The 27,514-nt window shown below is 41.2% G+C and overlaps 1 protein-coding gene across 5 annotated transcripts in view; it reads left to right on the top strand.

The window, feature by feature from the left end:
- Window positions 1-27,514, top strand: part of LOC132837019 (transcription factor COE2) — a 268,330-nt gene that overhangs the window by 217,610 nt on the left and 23,206 nt on the right. For all 5 annotated transcript variants that reach the window (XM_060856660.1, XM_060856659.1, XM_060856662.1 and 2 more), the window contains 4 exons: window positions 9,922-10,010; window positions 15,799-15,864; window positions 19,607-19,784; window positions 27,182-27,367. In XM_060856660.1, the coding sequence (XP_060712643.1) occupies window positions 9,922-10,010; window positions 15,799-15,864; window positions 19,607-19,784; window positions 27,182-27,367 (519 nt within the window). The remainder of the gene's footprint in view (window positions 1-9,921; window positions 10,011-15,798; window positions 15,865-19,606; window positions 19,785-27,181; window positions 27,368-27,514) is intronic.

The following is a 27,514-nucleotide window of genomic DNA, read 5'->3' as shown; positions in this document are numbered from 1 at the left end:
ATTGCAAAGCTGTTCATGGGAGCTGTCATTGTATCAAAGTACTAAGGGCTAACTATAATGAACCAATGAAAGTATTTCACATACTCACTACTGGATCTTGGTCTGGCAATTCCTTGATTTTATATTTCTCATCCTTGTTTTCATATTTCACAAAACCTTGTCCTTCCCTGGCTCTGTCATTGCCGCAGCCCTAGAGTGCTCTGACATCTTTGCCTTCAATCAACCTGGCCTCCCCAATTTTAAACACTTCTCTGGCTCACATGCCTTCTGCTTCCAAGGTTTTCTGCTCTCGAATTCCTTCCCGAAACCATCAAACCTCTCTGTCTCTCTTTCTTTCCTTCAGGTGCTATTTTCTCAAAACATCAAAACATTGGTCATCTGTCTGCATATCATATGTGACTCGCCAATGAATCTAGCTTGTTAATAATCCGATGAAGTGCTTCAGAATGTTTTACTATTTTATCAATGCAAGTTCCCAGATGTAAAGTCTTTTGGAACCACCATGAGAAGAATAATGAAATGCTGAATAAATCCAAGTCACTTATTCCAAAATTTCTGCAAGGTAACATTGAGCACTTTGCCAAGACTCTCTTAACACAAAGTAGTAGAAATCTGATCATCAGATTTCAAGGGCATGCAAATACCTGCATCAAGAACTGATCAAACAAAATTGAGAGCAAATTTTGAATTATATAATTTTAAACTGCCCTGGGTTTCAGTAGAGTTTCCTGGCCTTAATGATGGCATAATAATCCTAAGTTGAGATCAATAAAAGTACTTGAACACGAATGTGAAACCCTCTCAACAGCACCTTTTGTAAACAGTCACCAACCACATAAATATTGTGCAGAAGATCTTGAGATTTAGTGGTAGCGTCCCTACCTTTGAGGAGGGAACCTGGGTTCAAATGTCATCTGCTCCAGAGGTGTGTCAGAACAACTCTGAACAGATAGATTAGAAAATATCTAAAAATATTAAATAATTCCCATGTCTGTCAGTCACATTTTGGAGCTATGCTTTCTCAAGAGTAGATTTCCCAGCAATGCTTTCAGTTCTTTACAAAAAAGAAAATCACAAAAAAAAACAGATTGCTGTTAATATCTACACAGCAATGAAAAATTTTAAAATGCCCGATTTTCAAAAATTAACCCATCCACAAACCGGCAGTCAGTAATCGCCTTCAAACACAAAGAGCAGGTCAAATACAGAGAGCATTCCAAAGTCTTTAGGAAATCTTTTCAGCTACCATCTTGCATTCTCTATCAAGCCAAGCTCTGCAATTAAGTTTTTCTCCATCATTAATATTAAAAAATTAGGAAAAGATTAGCCAGCTTACTATGCCTTTTCTGCATGAAAGATGTATAAAAACTTTTCCATATTTTCATGTGCCTGCCCAAGAAGCCAAGGATTTCAGTTCCCCTTTTTCCACAGAAATAACATTGTGGCCTCTCAGTCAGCTCTGCTGTTCAGCAAGATTGCAGCCAAACTTAATTTTCTCACCTGATCCCCAGATCTCCTCATTCCCTTTGTGTTGAAAAGATTTAGCATTACTATGTTGGAATGGAGGACATGATTTGAGTTCCTGTTCCCTGATCATAAACGTGTTGGATAGTTGACATGTTCAGATGTCAGGTAAGGGCAAGGATCAGGGCACTGATGTCCTGAGCAGATGCATAAGCTTACTGACATTCTCTAGATCACTCACAGTCACTTGTGTGTAAGGAACTGACAGACTGCCAGCAAAAAGGCCAGAAAACAAAGGAGAAATATGGCATGAATAAGTAAGAAAGCATAAAAGCTGTTTTGAGTACACTGAGAACTAAACGCTTCAGCTCACAGAATAAATCTATCCTTTTAGGTTGCTTAGAAACCATTTCTTCATGTTTTCTTTTTGGGGGCTGTCAAAGGAAGAGAATGCCAAGAAATAGGTCTCAAAGTCTCCACAAGCTCTGTCTAGTGAACACCCTCAGTCTCACAATGGGTTAAATGCAGTTACCCATTCCAGCTCTGTAATTTCCCACTGGAGTGTAGCTGCAATTGCATTGCTGAGCTCCATCTGTGAGCTGTATGTTGTGGAGGCAGTAATTTATTAGGACAATGGACCTGAGGAGCAGAACGGCACTAAACCATCCCAAACCCCCCCTCCCCTCACCTCCAGCACCACATGCTTGTGCTCTGGGGAGCCTTTTATCACCACAAGCTCTCCGGCTAGTATCCCAAACAGGATGATGAACATTCTCTGATGATGTAATTGCCACTGGCATTTCCTCCCACTGGTGAATTATTAAATTACTTGCAAGAATATATTTCTCAGGAACATTAAAATCACCACCTAGAGAATTGTTGGAAATTGTTAGCATGCTCTTAATGAATAGAACCTTCCCTTACTTGGCTTTTCTGTCATCATCTTCCTGAAGTTGGTGCAACTATTTTGTAATGTACAAAATCCTTCAGTGTTTCAATATATACAGGAATTCTCAGCTTCTACAGAAAACTTGGTGTGACAAAAGGGAGAAAGTTCAGTGAGTGATCTTCATATTGCTGATATGTCAAAAGGCTGGAATCACTTGAAAACAGGAACAGTCCTGAGGGCTGGGCTGATCCCAACATTCAGGGCACAAATCTCTCAGAGTTCAAGATATGGGTCTGTGCTGATTGAGCTAATCTCATCCAGTTTAGTACAGGACTATGATACTGGGCTGGAACGAGGAAACTGTTTTCTTCCTCTTCAGTGACTTCCTCTGAAAGATAAGAGTATTTAGTTGTCAGTGATCAGGACTGGACTTACTAATATTGCCTGTGACGATGCACATATGATGAAAGATGACTGAGACGATGTGTTGGAAAACTGTCAGAATTTGTTAAACTGTTCCGTCACAAGAGTTAGTGCCTTGAGGCTAAGAGAGAGAATTGAAAGTAGAAAAGCACAGACAACAACCTGGACTTAGAAAGTATCTGTCACACAGAAAACAATATATTCGACACTGAAGCCAATGGATTTAGTGATCTGAGGAGAATGCACATTAATCAAAAGATTTAGATAGCATGGAAAAATGGCCAAGTCTTGAGATTTTAAGAAGGAGAGCAACATAGGTCATTGACACAAATAATGAACGAGCATCTTCTACTGCATCTTCCACATCACCAGGATATCTTAAAGAACTCCACAGCTTAGCGTTACCAGTATTTCTATTGCAACAGTCAATTTGCACACGGCAAGAATCCACAAACAGTAATGAGCTAAGTGACAGAGAATCTGTTTTTAGTGTTAGTTAAGAAACACACATGAAATTTCAACAAATAACTCTACCACAGGAACGGTGGGGTGAACAGCCTCATTGCTGTATTATTCTACACTGTGCTATAATACAAGTAGATCTCTCTTTTATTCCACTTAAACAGTGTCATGGGATATTTCGTGTTTCTGTAATAAGATAAACAGAGCATCAGGATGTTGTTTTATTTGCAAGATGGCATTTGTTCAGCAATGACTGAAGGTTATCCTAGAAAGATTGCTTTTGTCAGCCTAGCAGAAGGCCACGACTTCTGACTGAGAGGCAAAAGCCCTGCAATTGCATCACACCGTCAAATCAATTCTGACAGAATTGAGGGTAGTAACTGATTCTGTCATTAAGGATTTGTGACATTTTAAAATTATGTAGAAACATACGCCAAACTGTTTCATAACTGCTAAGGTTACATGGGACAATTGGGTGTTTAAATCATCTGAGTATCAGTTCATCAAGCTGTGTATGTTATGAACTGACCAGTAAATTCAGTGTATTCTTAAGGCACTGAGAAGAGATTCATGTCTTGAAAAGAGTCCACATTACAGAAGAGAAGGTGCTGGAGGTCTTAAAATGCATAAAGGTAGACAAATCCTCATGACCAGTACATTGTGGAAGTTGGGAAAGAAACTTTGGGGGCGTGAGCAGTGATGTTTGTATCGTCTGCAGCCACTGGTTAGGTGCCGGAAGACTGGAGGGTATGTGCCATTATTTTAAAAAGGCTACAAGGAAAAGCCAAGGGACTGAAGACTGATGAGCCTGATGTCAGTGGTGGCTATGTTTTTAAAGGAAATTCTGAGAAATAGGATCTACAAAATTTGGAAAGGGAAGGACTTACGAGGGATAGTCAGCATGCCTTTGTGCAGAGAAAATCATGTCTCACAAACTTGATTGAGTTTTTCGAAGACGTGACCAAGAAGATAGATAAAGGCAGAGCAGTAGACGTTGTCCACATAGACTTTTGGCAAGACTTACAACCAAGGTTCCACATGGGAGACTGCTGAGTAAGGTTAGATCACATGAAATTCAGGGAAAGCTAGACAAAAGGATTACAAAACTGGCTTGAAGATAGGAGACAGGGGGTGGTAGTTGAGGGCTGTTGTTCAGGCTGGAGGCCTGTGACCAGTGGTGTGCTGCAAGGATTGATGCTGGGTCCACTGATGTTCATCACTTATATAAGTTATTTGAATGAAAATATGGGAGGCATGATTCATAAATTTATGGATGACACCAAACTTGGTGGTAAGTGGACAGTGAAGAAGATTATCCAGGATCTTGATTGATTGGGCTAGTGGGCCGAGTATTGGGAGACAGGATTTAATTTAAATAAATATGAGGTGTTGCATTTTGGTCAGACAAACCAAGGCAGGACTTACAGTGAATGGAAGGACCCTGGGGAGTGTTGTCAAACAGAGAGACCTAGGAGTGCAGGCACATGGCTCCTTGAAAGTGGCATCACAGGTCAACAGGGTAGTGAAGAAGGCATTTTGCATGCCAGCTTTTGTAAGGCAAAACATTGAGTATAGGAGTAGGGACGTCACATTAGGGCTATACAAAATAACAGTCTGGCCACATTTGGAGTACTGAGTACAGTTCAGTTGTCCTGCTAAAGGAAGAATGTTATGAAAGGAAGTATGCAAAAAATATTTACATGAATGTTACTGAGACTGGAGGGTTTGAGTTATAAGGAGAGCTGAACAGGCTGGGACTTGTTTCCCCACAGCATAGGAGGCTGAGGGATGACCTGATAGAGGTTTACAAAATCATGAAGGGTACAGATAAGGTGAATAGCTAAGGTCTTTTCCACAGGGCAGGAGAGTCCAAAACCAGAGGGCATAGGTGAGAGGAGGAAGATTTAAAAGGGACCCAAGGGGGTGACTTTTTCACACAGAGGGTGGTGCATATAAGGAACAAGTTGCCAGAGGAAGTGGTACAGACAAGTACAATTAAAACATTGAAAACACATTTGGACAGGTACACGGATAGGAAAGGTTTAGAGGAATATAGGTCAAATGCATACAAATGGGACGAAGTCTTTTCAGCAAACCTGATAGACATGGACAAGTTGGGCCAAGGGTCTGTGTCCTTACACTATGACTCAAGATTGTATGAGCTTCAATTCATTCTTGTTAAATGAAGCAAAATTTCCATTTGCAAATTCACTTGCTGGAACAGTACAGCAAAGGCCTATGATTGACAGAAGGCACTTCTTCTGTTTCTGTTTGTCATGTACTTCCAGTCACAAGAGTCTACTGAATTGTATGGGGTGGGGATGTGTGTCTAACATAATCTCTCATGCAATTTTGCAACAAGTGCAGAGTTTGTTTTATTATTCACTTATGGGTTGTGGTTACTACAGGTTGGGCCAGTATTTTTGGCCCATCCCTTGTTGCTTTGATGAGGTAGTGGTGAGCTACCTTTTTCAACCATGACAGTCTTTGTTCTGCAGGCAGACCCTCAATCCTACTGGGGAGAGAATTCCAGGATTTTGATCCAACAATACTGAAGGAACTGCAATATATTTCCAAGCCAGGATAATAAGAGCTTAGAGGGGAATTTCTAGATGGAAGTGATTGTGGATTTGGAAAGTGCTGTTCTACGGAACTATCGTAAATTTCCGCAGCATATCAGTTTGTTGCTTGTGACTGAAAGCTTTTTAACAGTCATTCTTGTAACGTGAGACAAGGACAGCATGTATTGCCCACCCTAAGTTGGCTTGAATGAGGTGATGATAAGTTGCATTTTTGAACGCTTGTAGTTTATGTGGTATAGGTACACCAACTGTGCCATTTAGAACAAAGTACCAGGATTCTCACCCAGTGACAGTGAAGGAACAATAATGCAGTTCCAAGTCAGGATGGGATGTGACTTGCAGGAACTGTGTTCCCTTGGATATGCTGCTTTTGTTCTTCTATGTGGTAGAGGTTGCAAGTTTGGAAGATGCTGACAAAGGAGCTTTGATGAATTCCTGCAGTACATTTTGTCAATGGGAAACAAATGCCATTCTGAAAGAAGCAAAAGTTTATGATGGATGGACTACTGATTAAATGGGATATTGTTGAGTGTCTTGGGTGCTTGCTGAGACTGCACTCAATGAAGCGGATTCCATCACACTCCTGACTTCTGCAAGTAAACAGTGGGAGAGACTTTGAGAAGTCAGGGGTGAATTCCTCACCTCAAAATTTGCAGTCATTGACCTGATATGTCATTGCATACTGGCTAGCCCAGTTAATTTGCTGAATATCAGATGATCATTTTGAGGATTGAGCAATGGGACTGCTGTTGTTGGTGGCAAGGTCATTGATGCAACAGCTCAAGATGGACAGCAATGCCCTGGGATTTAGATGATTGGTGTCCAACAACCACAACAATGTCCCTTTCTAGTAAAATGTATTAGGTATGACTCAAACCATTGGAGACTTCTTCCACTGATTTCCACTGTCTTAAATTATATTTGCAATCCTTGATGACTAATGATGACTTCAGGTCTTGCTTCTCACTGGATTTGAGTTTTGCTGTCCAAAGTAAAGAAGTTCAGTGAAGAAGCTAAATATATCAGTTCCTTTTCAGCTCTCCAAGCTGCTGACATAAGAACACAAGAAACTGAAACCATCCCTCAAGATACGTTTACCATTCAATAGGATCTAGCTCAACTTTATTTGCCTAAACAACCCTCATTAAATTTGACAATTCTCTCAGCCTTGAAGATACTCACAAGCCAGAACCTCCATTGTCCTCTGGGAGAGAAGATTCATAACATTCTGAGTTGAGGCATTTTTCCTCATCGCAGTTCAAAGATTATGGCCTCTGCCATTTATATTATTCTCCCAGAGGAAACAGCCTTCTGCTTTTCTTTGTTTCTTTCTCTTTCCTCTGCAAGGAATGAGCATGCACTAAAGCTCTGCCAAAAAATGTGGCGAAGCAGAATCAACCCCTAAGATTCAAGAGGGATTTGGTTAAATACTTTGGCCATAAGATCATAAAACAGAGAAGCAGAAATCAGGCCACTCAGCCCATCAAGTCTGCTCTGCCATTCAATCACAGCTGATAAGTTTCTCAACCCCATTCTACCATTTTCTCCCTGTAACCATTGATGCTCAAGAACCTATTCATCTCAGTTTTAAATATATTCAATGACCTGGCCTCCACAGCCTTCTGTGGCAATGAATTGCATAGATTCACCACTTGCTGGTTGAAGAGGTTTCTTCTTTTCTCGATATATCAAAGGTCTTCCCTTTACTCTAAGGTACTGCCCTCAGGTCCCAGTCTCTCCCACCAATGGAAACATCTTCCCAACATCTACTCTGTCCAGGCCATTCAATATTCTGTTTGTTTCAATTAGATCCCCCACCCCCCGTCCTTCTAAATTCCATCGAGTAGAGACCAAGAGTCCTCAAACGTTCCTCATGTGTTAAGCTTCCTGGGGCCATTCTTGTGAACCTCCTCTGAACACACTCCAGGGCCAGTATATCCTTCCTGAGATATGATGCCCGAAACTGCGCACAATACTCCACATGCGGTCTGACCAGAGCATTATAGAGCCTCAGTAATACATCCCTGTTTTTATATTCAAATCCTCTCTCAAAGTAAATGCCATCATTAAATTTGCCTTCCTAACTACTGACTCATCCTACAAGTTTACTTTGAGAGAATCCTGGACTAGAACCTCCAAGTCTCTTTGCACTTCAGACTTGTCATTTCTCTTTCCAGTCGGAAAATAGTCCGTGCCTCTATTCCTCCTAGTAAACTGCATGACCTCACACTTTCCCAAGTTGTTCTCCATTTGCCACTTCTTTGCCCACTCTCCTAACCTGTTCAAATCCTTCTGCAGTCTCCCCACCTCTCAATGCTACCTGTCACTCAACCTATCTTCGAATCATCTGCAAACTTAGCCAGAATGCTAGATCTAGATCACTAATGTATAGAGTGAAAAGCTGTGGTCCCAATACTGATCCTTGCGGAACACCACTTGTTACCAGCTGCCAACCGGAGAAGGACCCTTTTATCCCCATTCTCTGCTTTCTGCCGGACAGCCAAACTTCTATCCATGCTAGCACCTTGCCTCTCACACCCTTATCTTACTCAGTAGCCTTCTGTGTGGCACCTTGTCAAAGGCATTCTTAAAATCCAGATGGACATCGTCCATTGGCTCTTGGTCTAACCTGCTTGTTACTTCCCTTGAAGGGGAAAAGTTGCAGAGCAAAAGGCAGGAAGTAAATGAATTACTCCTTTTCGCTTGATGAGATGAAATGCCGATTTCTCCATTGTGTGGGGCTTCAATGAGATGAATAGGAAATGTCATTTGACATTAAAAAGAAGTTACTATGTCTGGAATACAGTAAGTATCTATAGATACATTTAAAAATTTAGCATATGCATTTTTAAGTGTGAGCCTTGACGCTCTGGGATTTGGTCCAATTCTGCCCAAGTTAATTTCATATACGACCCTTGCAACAAACAAAAAGCAAATTCTTTCAACTTAAGAATCTGGAATATTCTTTGACTTTGATTTTTATGTGTGTCTGATTGTTCTTTGAAATTGTCTAATCAATTTGTTCAGAATTATTATTAAATACCTCTGGATCAAATGGGAGTTGAAACAAAGCTTCCTTGGCTCAGTGGTACAGACACAAGCAGTGCGACACAAGAGTCCTCTTAGTTGATCTTATCATGTCACCACCAGTTGATGCCTTTATGTTGTGAATTAAGGACTACTTAAGGCGTCAGGCTGCCATCTGTCACAATATGGTGTGCCCAACAGATAAAGCTGTGTGAGCTTTCAGCTGTGGCAGGGAGAAACCCTGATTCAAGACAATCAGTTCCTGATTAAGAGAGTGAACATTGAGCAAGAATGGATGTTTGCTGAGCTGTCCTTCTCTTGCATAAAACATAGCTTTCCCTTATCTCAATTACCTACAATCCAGAAGCCAAACATCCAAGAAATCACATCTTCATCCTCCACGACCCTGGGTGTCCTTCTGGCAGCAGCCACAACCTCCTCCTTGCCACTGTCATGTCCAGCCTCTGATCGGTTGGTGGCTTTTACACAGTAGGACATCTGCCCCAACATTTTAATTCCAGGTGAAGAACTTGGTGGCCTCAATAATGCCTGATTGACATAGACATTTGTGGACTTCCCCTCAAAGAGTCAGTGTGGGTCTGCATCAGCTCTCCAGCCAGCTGACAAAATCCCCACCTCCTCAAAATGAAATCACCTGCATTTCTGAGTTTGGAAGGTATAAACGTGTGGGGTTTTCTGTGTCATTTCCGGTGAATCTTGCACAACCACACAACCTGCAAAGTTCGCATAGTGTGTGAAATCAGACACGAAACATACAGACTGTTGTCTTCAACTCTCAAATTTCCAATCTGGATACTAGCTACCATCAATATGTCTTCTTTATGATCTTATCCCACCATCCTGATCAGTGAAATTAAAATAGCTCCCAGCCAACATCAAAGAAGACTCCTAAATTAACGAGCCTTACTTCTGCCTCCTTTCAATGGTGATGTCCTGTACTTCAGTCTTCTCGATTAAAAACTAAAATCACAAGTTTGATGCTATGATATACAGTGCACAATAAAATTCAACCTTGCAGTAATTAATATGATTAATTTCTCTTTGTTTCTACAGCACTGAATGAGCCCACAATAGATTATGGTTTCCAGAGATTGCAGAAGGTCATTCCTCGGCACCCCGGTGATCCAGAAAGACTAGCAAAGGTTTGTAGAGGCTGTGTTGACAATACACGGCAGATTACTTTAATGCCTACAAACAATGTGTATAATCCACTTGTGCTGCATTCAATTCTGAACTGAAAATTGTAGACATACACAGATATAATAAATCTCACAAGCTGAAGGTATAAAATGCACCTCTCTATTCCTTTCTCTTGAAAGCCACATGATCTAATGTCTTTAGGTATTCCTGATAGAAGAACTCAGATGATGTGAGCACTGAACTGTGGAATCGTCTTTAACAATGAAGGGGGATCTCAAGCCCTATTCTTCATGATGTCCACAGTCACATACAATTTTCTCAGCAAATTTACTTGCTGCAATCCATAGCTGGCATTCCCAGATATGCTGAGGGCAACTGGAAATAACCCCATATGCTGTCAGTTTCAGATCAGCTAACTGGTGGTGCCCCACAAGTGTAACAGTGATGTGCTCACATGAAGAATACATCACCATATTGGGTATCAACCACTAATAACTAAGGAGCTGGAAGGCTGAATGGTAATACTATGGTGAACCTCATGCTTGAGTAGAAAGCTGACACTGGCATAGCACCATCCCAGATCAATCATGCAATTAGCAAATCATTAAGATGAAATCATTGCAAAAAAGCCAAAGTTGTCCTACCTGTTTTGTCACACCAGCTGTGCCAATACCATATCAAAAGTGTGGTGCTGGAAAAGCACAGCAAGTCAGACAGCGTCCGAGGAGCAGGAGAATTGATGTTTCGCGCATAAGCCCTTTCCAGCACCACACTCTTGACTCTGATCTCCAGCATCTGCAGTCCTCACTTTCGCCCTGTGCCAATACTGTGTGTGTCTTGAAGGGCATCACTGCTACTAGGTGATACAAATAGGGAAGATTTGACACTCGGTGCTATTCTTGAAATGATATGTGCAGTTTGCCATACTTCCTGAGGAGGTGGAAGTAAATCTCTGTTGGTGGTGCAGGCAAAACGGGCCAAGTAGCCTTTTCCTGTTACATAGTTCAGAAATAAGGTTTCAAAGCTTTATTTCTGTGTTGACGATTTTGGTACTTAATTTAGATATTTTTAAGATTCAGACTTTCCTTTTAGTTCACCTATGCCTTTCCATTTTCTTTTCATGAAAAATACAAGCATCTTAAATATTGTAAATCTTAAACATTAGTTTCATACTGAAATACAATCTAGGAGAACAAGCATTGAATGAAAGAGCCTAGGTTCCAGAAAAGCTCAAACTAGGTAAGAATGCCAACAGGGAATCCCATGAAGTTTACTCCAATTCAATGTTAAGAATAAACCACTCACTTAGGAATGTTCTCAACTGGAGAAATGTTTTTTTAAAATCAATTTGGCTTCAATTGGATGCTTTAAAAACAAGCGTTTGTCTGTTTCAGCACTTTGGACAGTTCTGAATCAATTATCTTCACATTTGTTGTGAGAACAACAGAAGAATGGAATGATTAGACTCTGCTTCCACTGCAAATGTTGACAAATGTTCTACATTTATTTTTCCTTGAAAATAAATTTGAATTCTTCTAATGTGTCATCATTTAGTGCATTGCTGTATGAAATCTATCACATGATCTGGAATCATTTGTTGCTTATATCACTCCAAAACCCGAGTATGTCCAAAGTGGCTTTCAACTAAATGTTTAACGTATGCACAATTGAATTGTGGTGAATCACTGCATCCATTTAGCGATGTTTACTGCTAAAGTGCTACTGACATATAAAATTTGCAAAAATATCTAATATCAAATAGAGAATACCAAAAATATATTACATTGTGTTTGACAGTTCATAGATAATGCAAATGTTGGCTAGAATAAACTTTTTTTTCAAATATTTACTTCAAAAACTCATTTTATCTTCTCAAATTACATGGAAGGAATTAGAATTACAAGAAATAGTCAGAAATGATCGAGTAAGACACTCAGTTGCCAAAAGAGGCAGCCAATCACCACCTTCACAAGATATACAAAATGGGCAATAAATGCTGGCCTTGCCATGGCAATTTCAGCATCTTTTTTTGAGGAAAGCAGCAAAGAGAAGGGTTGAAAACTCAGCAGTTGGCATTTATAGCAGTGGCATTTATTTGTTAGTCATTGCTCAGCTTCAAGGATCCCTAAGCATGAGCTCTGCTTCAAATCCATCTTTGGCATTTCTGAGCCAGTGCAGAAATCAGGAATCATCTACAAGTTATCAACGCTCATTCTGGGATAAATACAGAGAATGGTGGAGAAATTCACCAGGTCTTACAATAGCTGTGTACAGAGAAACACAGTTAGTATTTTGAGTTCAGTATGACGTTTCTTCAGACAGTTCATTGAATCCTAAATAAGTGTCATACTGGACTTGAAACACTAACTCAGTTTTTCTCTCTCTCCACACCTGCTGCATTTCTCCAGCATTCAAAGTATTTGCTTCAGATTTCCAGCATTTACAGTATTTTTCTTCTGGGTCGACTTGTGATAAAGACCATAAGACATAGGAATGGAAGTAAGGCTATTCAGCCCATTGAGTCCACCTGCCAATCATGGCAGATGGGCATTTCAATTCCACTTACCCACATTCTCCCTGTAGCCCTTAATTCCTTGCGAGATCAAGAATTTATCAGTCTCTGCCTTGAAGACATTTTACGTCCCGGCCTCCACTGCGCTCTGTGGCAATGAATTCCACAGGCTCACCATTCTCTGGCGTAAGAAATGTCTCCTCATTTTGTTCTAAATTGACCCTCTACTTTTAAGGCTGTGCGCATGGGACCTAGTCTCCCCACCTAACGAAAACAACTTCCCAGTGTCCACCCTTTCTGAGCCATGCATTATCTTGTATGTTTCTAGTAGATCTCCCCTCAACCTTCTGAACTCTAATGTATACAATCCCAGGATCCTCAGCCATTCATATGTTAGGTCTACCATTCCAGAGATCACCCGTGTGAATCTCCGCTGGAAACAACCCAGTCTCAGAAAGTCCTTCCTGAGGTATGGGGTCCAAAATTGGAGACAGTATTCTAAATGGGGCCTGACTAGAGCTTTATAAAGTTTCAGAAGTACATCACTGCTTTTATATTCCAACCCTCTTGAGAAAGTTAGAAGCAGGCATTTGGCAGCACAGAATTTGACTATTTCTGAAAAAAAAAGACACATTTTGTCGAAGATGTTTGCCTTGCATTCATCAGGACAATTCGCAAGAACACCAGCTTGGGGAAAGCCACATTTATACTGCATGAGGAGGCTGTTGATTGGTTGGCAAGTGGACTCTCACTGGTTGTGGTGTAGCCACATAGAATGAACCAATTCATGCTGATTGACAGTAAAATGCCAAGCTTTGTTTACATTTCAAGTCAGGTAGGTTGACATTGATTACCTTCATAAATGAGCCAGCGAATGGCAGTCACCTTAATACAGCCATCATTTAAAATGGGGAGACCTGCACCATCAAACTAATTTTTTTTTCCTTCACAATGGCCTACCCCAATCTATTGGGTCACCTTTCCTCCTTTATTGTTGCTTCTTGGACATCAAATAGTTAATGAATGAAAGGGGTTACTAAAGTTTGAACTTTTTCTTGTGGCATTAAAATTGCAGTCAGCAGTATTTCCATTGAACTTGGCAATAGCCAACCTATTCCTGACTTTCAGCACGCTATGCAGGAGCACAAAAAAACAGTGAATGAAATTAATTTGTGTTAATGAATCAGGTTCGCTTATTTGGGTCCAACCACATGCAGTTCCCACAGTGATGCATCAGAACCTTGTTTTCTGACCCATTACTCTGATGATGAGACTGCAAAACTCAGGTTGTATGCAATGGGAAACCTAAGATAGATCATCTTTTTGTTTAATAATTTGAAGGGAAGTGTGCAAAGCCGGCAACACCATGATAAGTCATAAAAAATGAGAAAGTCTGAGGAAGTAAATATGGATATATAATTGGCTTAATGGCAGGAGACAGAGAGTGGTGGTAGAAGGTTAATTTTTGGACTGGAGGCCTGGCACTAGCAATGATCCATAGGGATCAGTTCTGGGTCCTTTTTTATTTGTCATTGATATAAATGATTTGAATCAGAATATAGAACACATGGTTAGTAAGTTTGCGGATGACACCAAAATTGGTGGCATGTTTGAGAGTGAAGAAGATTTTCTATAATTACAAAAGGATCTTGATCAAATGGGTCAATGAGCTGAAACATGGCAGATAGAGTTCAATCTGGATAAATGTGAGGTATTGCATTTTGGTCCAATAAACAAGGGTTGAGCTTATACAAATAATGGTCGGGCCTTGGGCACTGTTGTAGAACAGAGGGACCTAGGGGTCAGGTACAGAATTCTTTGAGGTCTACATCACATAAGGACAGGATGGTTAAAAAGGCATTTGTCATGCTTGCCTTCATTGCTCAATGCTTTCAATATAGGAGTTGGGAAGTCATGTTGAGGTTGTAAAGGACATTGGTGAAGAACATCCTCCGGAATATTGTGTCCAGTTTTTGTCTCCTCATTATAGGAAGGATATTATTAATCTGGAGAGGGTTTTACCAGGATATTGCTGGGTATGGAAGGTTTGAGTTATGAAGAAAGGATGGATAGGCTGGAACTTGTTTCACTGGAATGTAGGAGATTGAGGGGCGACCTGATACAAGTTTATAAAATAATACAGAATATAGATAGAGTTAATGTTGGCTGTCTTTTCCCGAGGATGGGGCATTTCAAGACTGGGGGCATGTTTTTAAGGTGAGAAGAGAGAGATTTAAAAAAGACATGGGGGCAATTTTTTCTCACAGAGTGGTTCACGTGTGGAATGAACTTCCTGAAGAAGTTGGGCTTGTGAGTATAATTACATTTAAAAGGCACTTGGATAGGTACATGAATAGGAAAGGTTTGGAGGGATATGGGCAAGGAGCAGGCAAGTGGGACTAGTTTCGTTTGGGATTATATTTGGGATGGAATATTTGGATCAAAGGGTCTGCTTCCGTGTTGTATGACCCGATGAGAACTCATTCCCAATGCTTTGTGGATCAGTGACATTGGGCTACATACCACTGTGATAATATGAGCCATAAAAGGAAAATGTCTGAACTTTTTCACGAATGGAATGATGAGAATAGGGAATGCACTGTCCAAAGTGACTGCTGAAGTTGTCAACCGCAACTTTCAACACAAAAATTCAGTAAGCACTCCATGTATCAGATTAAAGGATGAAGAACAATAAATGGGATAAAGTGAGTAGCTTTAGCACCAGCAGCAGCAACACAGGTATGCAAGCAAACTAGCCTTCTGTGCAGCAACATTTACGATTCTGTTTCACAAAACCCTTCTGGTTAGGCAAGCTCAATTGGCAGCCTTTTTGCTGCATTTCTTGTGTGCTATTTTTGTGTCATCAGGAAGGTAGCCCACAGATTATAGATTGCTATTCTTTGACTTTCTGCATCTGTCTTTCAAAGGTAAGAGAGTTAACAAGCAATGGTATGTGTCAGCTTTTCCCTGCAATTTGCAGTTTGTGCAGGTGAGAATAAGGCTTGAACACAAGCAACTTATTTTCTAACCTGCAGTGAATGAATTGAAAAATTTTCCTCTCTTCCTGTGCTGAATGCAGGCCAGAATCAAGAGAGCAACAGCAACTGGAGTGAAGGCCAGATGCTCTATCTAACATTTCAGAGATGTATTGGCACGGTGTAACAGGAGTCAATTTACCACGTGCCTTGTAGTTCTGAGACACTTTGTGGCTTAACTTAAGACCTGTGATCCTTTCATGAGTTTGTATAACAGAGTAATTGACTGTTTATTTCCCACAGGAGATGTTACTGAAAAGAGCAGCGGATCTTGTTGAGGCATTATACGGAGGACCACCAAATAATCAGGTACAGCAGAATGCTAGTGACAACTCCCTTCACACGAAAGAGCAGTCAATCAAATATAGTCGGTCCTTCTCTCTTTTATGTATATGTACATAATATTTGATCCAATGAAAATTATTTTTTAAAAAATATATTGCTAAATAGGCTACTTTTGAGTCATAAGATGAAATATTATATATGATAAGATGAAAATTTGTCAACAATCCATTTGCTTTTCAAGAATCTGCATATCCCAGTTAATATTACACCCAAGCATGACAAGATCCTATCTGAGTAGCATTTTTTTGTTCTGTTGGTTTTATTGGCCTTCTGTCAGTAACATTGTTGCAGCAGCCAATCTTACATCAAGACTCCAAGAAGGCATCTGGTAACAACAACATTAACAACTTGATTTATTTGTATTTTTTCCTTTTATTTATCTTGATTTATCTTTCTTTTTTAGAAACAGCACTTCACAATTTTTTTTTTCTAAATTGGATGACGCTACTGGAAATTGCTCTGAGTAAACACAAAAATTATAACTTTTGGTAAAAAAATTCCTCAATTGTTGACATTGTGAAGGAGATATTTCCCTGTCAAAAACCATATTGATTTGCAGAAGAGGTTTTATTTCTTTATTATGGTTAATATTTATTTATTCATTGGATATAGCATTGCTGGCTAAACCAACATATATTACCCATCTTTAGTTGCCCAGAGGGCATTTAAGAGTCAACCACATCGTTGTGGTTCTGCAGCCAGATGTAAGCAAGAACAGTTAAAGGTTGCAGATTTCCTTCCTTGAAGGACATCAGAGATGAGATGTGAATTTAAGACATTCATTTGTGGTTACATGGTTGCCTTTTTCAGATTTCAGAAGCTTTTTAACTAAATTCAAATTTCACCATCTACCATGGAGAGGTTTAAACACATGACATCCAAACATTTGATTGGGTTTCTGGATTCCAAGTCCAGAAAGAACCATGGACTAAACCATTGCCACACTTAATTATCTCTTAAGTTGCTTATCTGAGAGCAAATATGGAAATGAAAGGTGATCTCTCTAGTACTTCTGAAGAACACCATCCAATCTGTCACATTGAGGCACTTTAATTAACTGTAAAGGATAACTCCATAAATTATACAAAAGAGGGACACAGCCATCACCTTCTCACCTCCACCAGAATTAAGCCAAAATCAGGAAAAACCTATTCTGAACATTTCTGAATCTCTGCCAATTCAAGGCCACAAAACGGCCTCATTCCATGGCACTGGGATTAATCCAAGTGCAAGCTGGGGTGTGGCATGTGGCATGCTCAACAACTCTTGTCACCAACTTGTCAGCTGGGGTGGGGTGGGGTGGGAGTCCCTCAATCAAAGGCAATCAGTGCCTGAGCCAGATACTGGGCATATGGCAAGGGCCTATTCCTGTCCTTGCTTCTGAATCCCTCATATCATTCACCTCACTTCATATTCCCTATGATGCCCCTCCCACAAAACCCTCCTCATCACAAATCACAGACTTACTGCTTCGTCCTGTGTCATCTTGGGGTGGGAGGAGGAGAAGATACAGAGTACCGATGGACTCTTCTGTGATGATTAGATTAGATTACTTACAGTGTGGAAACAGGCCCTTCGGCCCAACAAGTCCACACTGACCCGCCGAAGCGCAACCCACCCATACCCCGACATTTACCCCTTACCTAACACTACGGGCAATTTAGCATGGCCAATTCATCTGACCCGCACATCTTTGGACTGTGGGAGGAAACCGGAGCACCCGGAGGAAACCCACGCAGACACGGGGAGAACGTGCAAATGATGCTCCCAATGGAGAGAGCCACCCGGCCTCTGATTGGTTGGCCGTATTCATTGTGCAGACTTCTGTCCCTGGGATCTTAATTCCAGACAAAACATGCCATTAGTCTTGCTAATACCTGACAGACATTAGTTTTAGTCGGCCTTCCATGGAGGAAGCTTTGCAAGTCTCTCGCTGCTCAACCAGCTGGCTGACGAGCCCTTGCTGCCTCGACAAGATTTCATCCTGTGTCTTTAATAAATCTCTAGATTTAAACAAGTCAATTTGTAATCCTATAAATTATCGGCTTTGAATCACTTATAGTGTGCATTTCCTCAATAATCCATCAGCAATTCTACAGAGAAACTTGAAACTGACAAAAGGAATTACACTGCAAACCACAAACAGTGCAAACATGTTTGAAAATAGATTACTGATTCATTGCCAAACTGTTTTATTGGAGGAGTGAAGGACCGATAAAGGAATAATTAAACCTACTGAGCTATAGTTCAGTTCAAAGTGTTCTCTGTTGAAAGTGGAATACAGATTCGTTGTTATTTATTGTGGTTACATCTGTTGTCAGCAACAAACTTATTTGTCTGTCTTACTGGCCTTTCCTTCCTGCATGTTGCCAGCAGAGCTGCCAAAGATGGTCATAGGGGTGATTTCAGTGCTGTTCCCAGCTAAATATCTCATCCTTGGAGCTATTCTTCATACTGCAATCTAATTCAATTGCAATTTCCTAAAGTTCTTATATTTCAACAGTTGGGAAAATGAAATGGTGAAAACAGATTAAATATTTTAAAGCTCCAGGAAAGAAAAACATTGGAAGAAGTAAAAGTAAAATTTAAAAGTTGGAAGGAAGAAAGAAAGAAGATAGATGCAGGCAATTTCTGTTTACCTTTTCAATTTAAGACTGTTTGGATTGTTTACTTCAGTAGCTTTTGTCTATATTCTCGTAATAGATTCATTTCTGATGTTGGAACTGATACAGGATTTTAATGTTCATCTGCATCTCATGTTTTAATATCATGCTACATTTCAATTGTGTGTGCACTGAAAACTTAAAATGGGTCAACTAAGGAAGATTGGAGTTTCCTGGTCGGAAAGTGACAGAAATGTTATCAATTTCTGTATTACATTTATAAATGCCATATGTTCTTAACGTATAAATTGGGTGCGAAAGAAACACTGTTCTTGTCTCCATTGTTGGATCTAAATGGGGATCTTCAAGGAAGTTCAAGAAGATCATCTATATCTGATGACTAATGCATGACAATGTTGGGATTGTTGCCTCCAAGATCTGAGTTATACATCTTCACAGCCTGACTGGTTAGAGTTGCGAACAAATTTCAATATGTGACTCTCTTTTTACATCAGCAACACAAGAACTGGAAGAGAAACAAAAATCTGACTTCTCTAAAGTGATCAATTGTGCCTAATTGGTCCTGAGCCATTCTGACCAAGGAGGCCCCAGGTTCAATCACAAAATGTACTAAGTTCATTGGCATGGCTGGCAGGGTTGGGTTTCAGGTTAGAATGAGGACCACAATTAGTTTTAATGCCATTGGCGAAGTGAAGAGAAAGGAAGCCTGGATTTAAAGTTCAGGAGCCAGTGTTCTGTTGAAAGCATACATGGCTCAAACATAATTATGTGCATTTCGGGAGAAGGAGGCAAAGAGGGACGTGATCAGAAGGTAAGGCTCAAAAATGTCATAAATTGGCAATACATTAATTAACAGTTGAGGTGAAGAGCTAAGGTTCACAATGTCAGCACAATGGCAAGAAATGAGGTAATGTACTTTGGACTTTAAGAGCCTCATAACTGTTGGACAAAAGAATACCGAGGATGTAACAAAAAAAGTCTGTAATTTTTATGTCAGGAAACAAAGAATTAAAGTCTGGTACAATGTCATGATTCAGGCTTAAAAACCTTTTCCATTTCTTAAGATTTCTTATGTTCCATAGGAAATAATTCTCAAGCGAGCAGCTGACATTGCAGAAGCTCTGTACAGTGTGCCTCGGACCCCCAGCCAGCTTCCGACACTTTCTAATACTCCCAGCCACAGCAGCATGATGCGAATGAACTCCTATGGTAGTCAACTGGGAGTCAGTATCTCAGAGTCCACACAGGGCAACAGCCAAGGTAAGCTGAAACATTCAGGTACAGGGCAGGCATTCACAACTTGTTTTCATTCTACTCTGCTCAGTTACAAAAACTGAGTATTGTCTCTAACTGATATGAGCTTTGGCTTTATCAAAGTGATGGTGTGGCAGATGCTTTATTTTGTACTTTAAGCCAATTCTGCAACCTGTACATTGAAATACTGGTCTGGATTATCTCAGGTTGTTGATAGTGCTGTAAGACCATAAGAAATAGGAGTGGAAGTAAGGCCATTCAGCCCATCGCATTCACTCTGCCATTCAATCATGGCTGATGGGCATTTCAATGCCACTTACCCATACTATCCCTGAGGCTGTCTGCACCTTCTCACGAAGTGAGGTTCTTCAACTCCATGTATCCTGTAACCTTAATTTAGTTACAACTGTGCTGACTAGGTAATGAAACACACTTCTCCAGTATAGTGTCTCTTTACATAGAACATAGAACATAGAAGGATACAGCGCAGTACAGGCCCTTCGGCCCTCGATGTTGCGCCGACCGAGTCCTACCTAACCTATACTAGCCCAATAACTTCCAAATGCCTATCCAATGCCCGCTTAAATGAACATAAAGAAGGAGAGTTCACCACTGATACGGGCAGGGCATTCCATGAACTCACAACCCGCTGTGTGAAGAATCTACCCCTAACATCTGTCCTATACCTACCACCCCTTAATTTAAAGCTATGTCCCCTAGTAACACCTGACTCCATTAGCGGTAAAAGGTTCTTAGTATCTACCCTATCTAAACCCCTAATCATCTTATACACTTCTATCAGATCTCCCCTAAACCTTCTCTTCTCCAATGAGAACAGCCCCAAGTGCCTCAGCCTTTCCTCATACGATCTTCCTACCATTCCAGGCAACATCCTGGTAAACCTCCTCTGCACTCGTTCTAAAGCTTCCACATCCTTCCTATAGTATGGCGACCAAAACTGCACACAATACTCCAGATGAGGCCTCACCAGAGTCTTATACAACTGCAACATGACCTCAGGACTCCGGAACTCAATTCCTCTGCCAATAAAGCCCAGTACACCATATGCCTTCCTCACAGCACTATTTACCTGGGTGGCAACTTTCAGAGATCTGTGTACATAGACACCAAGATCCCTCTGCTCATCCACACTACCAAGTAGCCTACCATTAGCCCAGTAATCCATCATCTTGTTATTCCTACCAAAGTGAACGACTTCGCACTTAGCTACATTGAATTCCATTTGCCACATTTCCGCCCAGCTCTGCAACTTATCTATATCCCGCTGTAACCTACCACTTCCTTCCTCACTATCCACAACTCCACCGACTTTCGTGTCATCCGCAAACTTGCTTACCCAGCTTTCAAGTCCTTCCTCTAGATCATTTATAAAGATAACAAAAAGCAATGGTCCCAAAACAGATCCTTGTGGTACACCGCTAGTAACTGCGCTCCAAGATGAACATAATCCATCAACTACTACCCTCTGTCTCCTTCCAGCCAGCCAATTCCTAATCCAAACCTCTAATGTATCCTCAATGCCATACCTCTGAAGTTTTAGCATTAGCCTACAACAGTCCATCTTCCGCAACTACACTGGCACCACCCCCCACCTTTTCCTCCGCTACATCGATGACTGTATCGGCGCTGCCTCGTGCTCCCACGAGGAGGTTGAACAGTTCATCAACTTTACTAACACCTTCCATCCCGACCTGAAATTCACCTGGACTGTCTCAGACTCCTCCCTCCCCTTCCTAGACCTTTCCATTTCTATCTCGGGCGACCGACTCAACACAGACATCTATTATAAACCGACTGACTCCCACAGCTACCTGGACTACACCTCCTCCCACCCTGCCCCCTGTAAAAACGCCATCCCATATTCCCAATTCCTTCGTCTCCGCCGCATCTGCTCCCAGGAGGACCAATTCCAACACCGCACAACCCAGATGGCCTCCTTCTTCAAGGACCGCAGATTCCCCCCAGACGTGATCGACGATGCCCTCCACCGCATCTCCTCCACTTCCCGCTCCTCCGCCCTTGAGCCCCGCTCCTCCAACCGCCACCAAGACAGAACCCCACTGGTTCTCACCTACCACCCCACCAACCTGCGCATACAACGTATTATCCGCCGCCATTTCCGCCACCTCCAAACGGACCCCACCACCAAGGATATATTTCCCTCCCCTCCCCTATCAGCGTTCCGCAAGGACCACTCCCTTCGTGACTCCCTTGTCAGATCCACACCCCCCACCAACCCAACCTCCACCCCCGGCACCTTCCCCTGCAACCGCAGGAAATGTAAAACTTGCGCCCACACCTCCACACTCACTTCCCTCCAAGGCCCCAAGGGATCCTTCCATATCCGCCACAAGTTCACCTGTACCTCCACACACATCATCTATTGCATCCGCTGCACCCGATGTGGCCTCCTCTATATTGGTGAGACAGGCCGCTTACTTGCGGAACGCTTCAGAGAACACCTCCGGGCCGCCCGAACCAACCAACCCAATCACCCCGTGGCTCAACACTTTAACTCCCCCTCCCACTCCACCGAGGACATGCAGGTCCTTGGACTCCTCCACCGGCAGAACACAACTACACGACGGCTGGAGGAGGAGCGCCTCATCTTCCGCCTGGGAACCCTCCAACCACAAGGTATGAATTCAGATTTCTCCAGCTTCCTCATTTCCCCTCCCCCCACCTTGTCTCAGTCGGTTCCCTCAACTCAGCACCGCCCTCCTAACCTGCAATCCTCTTCCTGACCTCTCCGCCCCCACCCCACTCCGGCCTATCACCCTCACCTTGACCTCCTTCCACCTATCCCACCTCCATCGCCCCTCCCCCTAGTCCCTCCTCCCTACCTTTTATCTCAGCCGGCTTGGCTCTCTCTCTCTTATTCCTGATGAAGGGCTTATGCTCGAAACGTCGAATTCTCTATTCCTGAGATGCTGCCTAACCTGCTGTGCTTTGACCAGCAACACATTTGCAGCTGTGATCTCCAGCATCTGCAGACCTCATTTTTTACTCGAACCTTATCGAACGCCTTACTAAAATCCATATACACAACATCTACTGCTTTACCCTCATCCACTTCCTTAGTCACCTTCTCAAAGAACTCAATAAGGTTTGTGAGGCACGACCTGCCCTTCACAAAACCATGCTGGCTATCCCTGATCACGTTATTCCTACCCAGATGTTCATAAATCTTATCCCTTACCATTCTCTCTAAGACTTTGCCTACCACTGAAGTCAGACTCACTGGCCTATAGTTACTAGGGCTATCCCTACTCCCTTTCTTGAACAATGGGACCACATTCGCTATCCTCCAGTCCTCTGGTACTATTCCCGTTGACAATGACGACATAAAAATCCAGGCCAATGGCTCTGCTATCTCCTCCCTAGCTTCCCATAGGATCCTGGGGTAAATGCCATCAGGCCCAGGAGACTTATCTATATTCATCTATATTCAATTACATGTTCATTCTCAACTGCCGTCTTATCTCTGTCTGAGATCAGAGTCATGTGATAAGTTACATCATCATAAATTACAAGAACCTCAATGTGCAGAAGTGCTTAATACTGATAGTCTCTCATGGAGTCATCGTCAACATGTTTTATGGTAATCTTTCAGAATAATTGAATAATTTGTTCCCACTGGATCCTTTCTTCTTTTTGTTACCTTTGTTGTGCTTGATAAAATGGGCATTTCAGGTCTGCGGAGGTGGGAATATGCTAATATCATTTTCTCCCTGCATGCCCTTAAAATCTCAAATTAAGAATCCTCAAGAATCTAGAGCCGGGGAACACTTGGGCTGAAGCCATCCTGCAGTGGGATAATGTCTCAAGCAAGAGAGTGAGATGGCTTCATTTAATCTCACAAAACAGTCTCAAGCACAGGTATATAAGCTTTTCATCTTTCCAAACTATTTCAGTGCGAAAAGCTTCATAAGTCACTCAGAAAGCATCCTTTAGGTTCCAAGTAATTTGCAAAGTTCCAGATATTCACACTGTTGGCATTCTCATGTGGGATTCACGCATGAAACAAAACAACAAGTTAAAAAGTAGCGGAAAATAAAATTATCTTGTTTTGGTTATTTTGAAAGCACCATAACATTATATGCTGACGGACTAGTTCTTATTGCTGCAGAGTCTAAATCTAGCAAGTCTCAAGGCATGAGCTATTTAGGCCTGAGTGAAGGAGAACTTTCTTCACCTGTAAGGTTGTGATTCTTTGTAATTCTATCTCCCAGCAATGCTCAAATACTGATCATTTTCAAGACTGAGCTTGATATGTTATTTTAAGATTATCAAAGGGTTTTAGGATCTGGACAGGAAATCGGAGCAGAGAGAGAAGTTCAACCTTCATCTGCATGTATAAAGGTAACATCACAAAACTAGTGATCAGGAGATTTAGAACAGAATCCTTGAGGAAGTGGACCATAGAGATTCAAATCCCATTATTTCAGTTGATGGAATTTGAATTAATTTAATAAATTTGGAATCAAAACTCGACCCAATCACAATGACCATGAAACCTTCATCTATTGCAGTAAAAATAACTATCAGGTTCACACATGTCTTTTCAAGAAGGAAATATGCCATCTTTTCCCGGTGTGGTCTTCATATGACTTCAGATCTGCAGCAATGTAGTTGACTCGTAATTGCTTCTGAAATGGCCTAACAAGTCTCTTAGTTTAAGGTGTAGTTTGAGATGGGCAATAAATAATGGGTTGGCCAATGAGATCCATCTTCATGAAAGAAATGTTCTGATAGTGTTTGATCATGGCTTAAGGGTGTAATATGGTCCAGTTCTCTGATCCTCTTTTGTTTTACCAAATTAAAACATAATCTTTGCTCATGTATTTTTACTATGGAATCTTTCAATGACTATATGTATTCTTTGGTCAGGGTCAGTCTGAGGAACAATAAAGAAACTGTAAAAGCTATCATTACTGTCACTACTGAAGACTTCATTGGAAAGTTCCCCACCTACAGTTTTCTCAAATCATCATGTAATATTATTTCATTGCATATGTTGGGACTGGGTGCAAGATGTTGTTCAGTCATTGAACAATGGCAGTGTTGTATAAGAAATGAGTTTAACACATACATGCCAATAGATTCTTCTCTAGTTGCCCGTTAACTGTGCAAGCACTTAGGAAAAAGGTATTGGCCTTCACTCACTCCTTTGTAACTTAGTTTTTGTTCTTGTTAACATGGCAGACAAGCTGGAAAAAAAATCTGCAAACCTGTCACTTGATCTATTTGCTGACTCAAAGACTAATTGCATTGCATTCCATTGATACCAAGCAATAGCAGATCAAATAAAGATGAGGAGAGAGAGTTACTGCTGGTGCTGATGGCTTCACATCACTTCAGTGTTGTTATTTAGCCAAGTCCCTGTGGTTAAATATGTGCTGGTTACATTCCAGATTTGACAGGTCCTTCAAGCAGATGTAAATGTAAAATGCCTGGCTGTTCCTAAACATTCTAACCTGGAGTGACTGGAAATGACATAAATGGCCCCCATCAAGTTTTTCTCTCTCCTACACACTGCAATTTACTTCATAAATCATTCAGTATTATTTCAACCTTCAGCATGTCAAAGGAAATTTATTCTAACATTAAAATCTCACCAATTTAACACATAGTTTATGTTCCAATCTAACTGACTTCCTTATATTGGTCTGCTCAGTCCGTTCATGATCAAGAACATGGTTTTGGAATTAGGACTGCAAAGCAACTTCATGACAAAGCACTTCAAATAATTAGTATGCTCATATGGAAAATAGTGGCCCTGTGTCCATATTACCAAGTTAAAACTGGAGTGCAGATATACATAATCATGATCCACACTTCAAAGAGTCACTCTGGATCCAATGTGGGGCTGGAAATACTTCGGTAAATCAAAAATTGCTACATCATATTGAGTAAATGGAACCCTCTTGGAAGTCCAGGGAAATTATGGTTTTGCTCAAGTTTCCCAGAGGCTATGGTGAATAGCTGAGCCTCAGAAAGAAAGCTCACATGTTGGTTTGTATCACGGAGGCATTGGCACAGGCACAGGGAAGCTCTCGGAAGCATCAGGATCTCTAGAGTACGTAAGGGAAGATCCTAAAATCCTTTCAATGATATCTGCTGAATTTTGGATAGGGAAAATAATCATAATCAGCTGAAGATCACTTGAAAAATTTAAATATGAGGAAAAGAAAAATACTTATTGGAATCTAGCTTGTCTACAATTGAAGCTAGGGAAAGAGAAGAGGAAACCAATTTTTTCACAGGAGTAAGAATTGGCCATTTAGCCCCTCCAATCTGTTCCATCATTTCCTGGGATCATGGCTGATCTGTGACTGAACTCCAGACACCTCATATCCCTTCAAATCTTCAGAACAGATTTAAAACTAACAGCTGGTCTAGTATTAGATGGCAGATGCAGAAGAGGATTTTCTGACATTCTATGTGTGTACAGGTGTTTCCTGAATTCACTGCTGATAGGTCTGTGCCTCCAAGTGCAATATTCTCCCAACAAAAATAGTTTTGCACTTCCTTTGTTTGTTTGTGATACTGTCACTCTGTGATCGTCACTGTGAAAGGGATGCATGCTCAAGTAAAAAATGGAAAGCAGGATGAAATAAAAGAGGATTCATTTTTCTCCTAATGATTCCATTAATCATTTGTGGTTAGATCCTATTCATTCTCAATTCACTTGGCATTTCATAATGGCATGTCTGTAGTCACAGTTCTTTAAATTTTCCTCAGTTTGTCTCAACACAGAACCAATTATCAAATCTGTACCATGCAATTTTCAGATTATTCCAATCTCCCTGTTGTCTTTCCCCCTATCCCGAAGGCACTGTCTCATAATCTGTTCCACAAAACAAGCACTACCTTCTTCCTATACTTTAGGGTAAAAGCAGTGAGCACAGCAGATTATTTATTTTTGGATGACATTACAACCAATCCTGACATGCCCCCAACACAGTTCATACAGCAGTGATCAGGAGCCATGTCCTAGTAGGAATGACCCATCCATCACCCTCAGGTACAGAGAAGTTTAGTGCAGTGTCCCAATAAAACAGAATGGGGAATTCAGATAACTTAGGGCTTTTTTCAAAGTTTGGTCACAAATACTTAGTTAAGAACACGAAACAATTCAGTCATTAAAGCCAATCTCCTCTGAAGTACGGCATCAATTGACAAGCATGCAGCAGAAGAACTACGCAGTCTATTAACACTCTGAATAGATATAATGCTCTTATGCATGAGAGGATCTATACAATCATGGACATGTATCTTGTTTGCAAGACTAGATGGTTAATTTTGGCGGTGATTTAAAAACTACTTCGGGGATCAGTGCGTAGCCCCTTACCTCACCTTTTCCCTGTTTCTATGGACAGGATATATCCACAACAGCAGCAGCATCTCTCCACGTGGGTATGCACCCACCCACTCACCACAACAATCAAACTACAACACAGTGGGCGGCAACATCAATGGATATAGCAATGTGCCAATGTCAAACCTTGGAGTACCCAGTTCTCCTGGATTCCTAAACAGCTCTCCTGTCAGCTCACCCTATGGCAGTAAGTGTCATTTTTCTTGCTCACTGTAACCACTGCATTGGACTTGCTCTGGAAAACATGAATATCTATGCTCTCAGTATTTTTCCATTTCATTTTTGTCTGTTTATCTTGCTGGGACACCACTTTTTGAAGTTGATTTCAACTGCG

Source organism: Hemiscyllium ocellatum, chromosome 48, assembly GCF_020745735.1.
Source record: "Hemiscyllium ocellatum isolate sHemOce1 chromosome 48, sHemOce1.pat.X.cur, whole genome shotgun sequence".
Classification (NCBI taxonomy): Eukaryota; Metazoa; Chordata; class Chondrichthyes; order Orectolobiformes; family Hemiscylliidae; genus Hemiscyllium; species Hemiscyllium ocellatum.
Note: the sequence above shows the minus strand (reverse complement) of the source record. Positions and strands in the feature narration are given on the sequence as shown.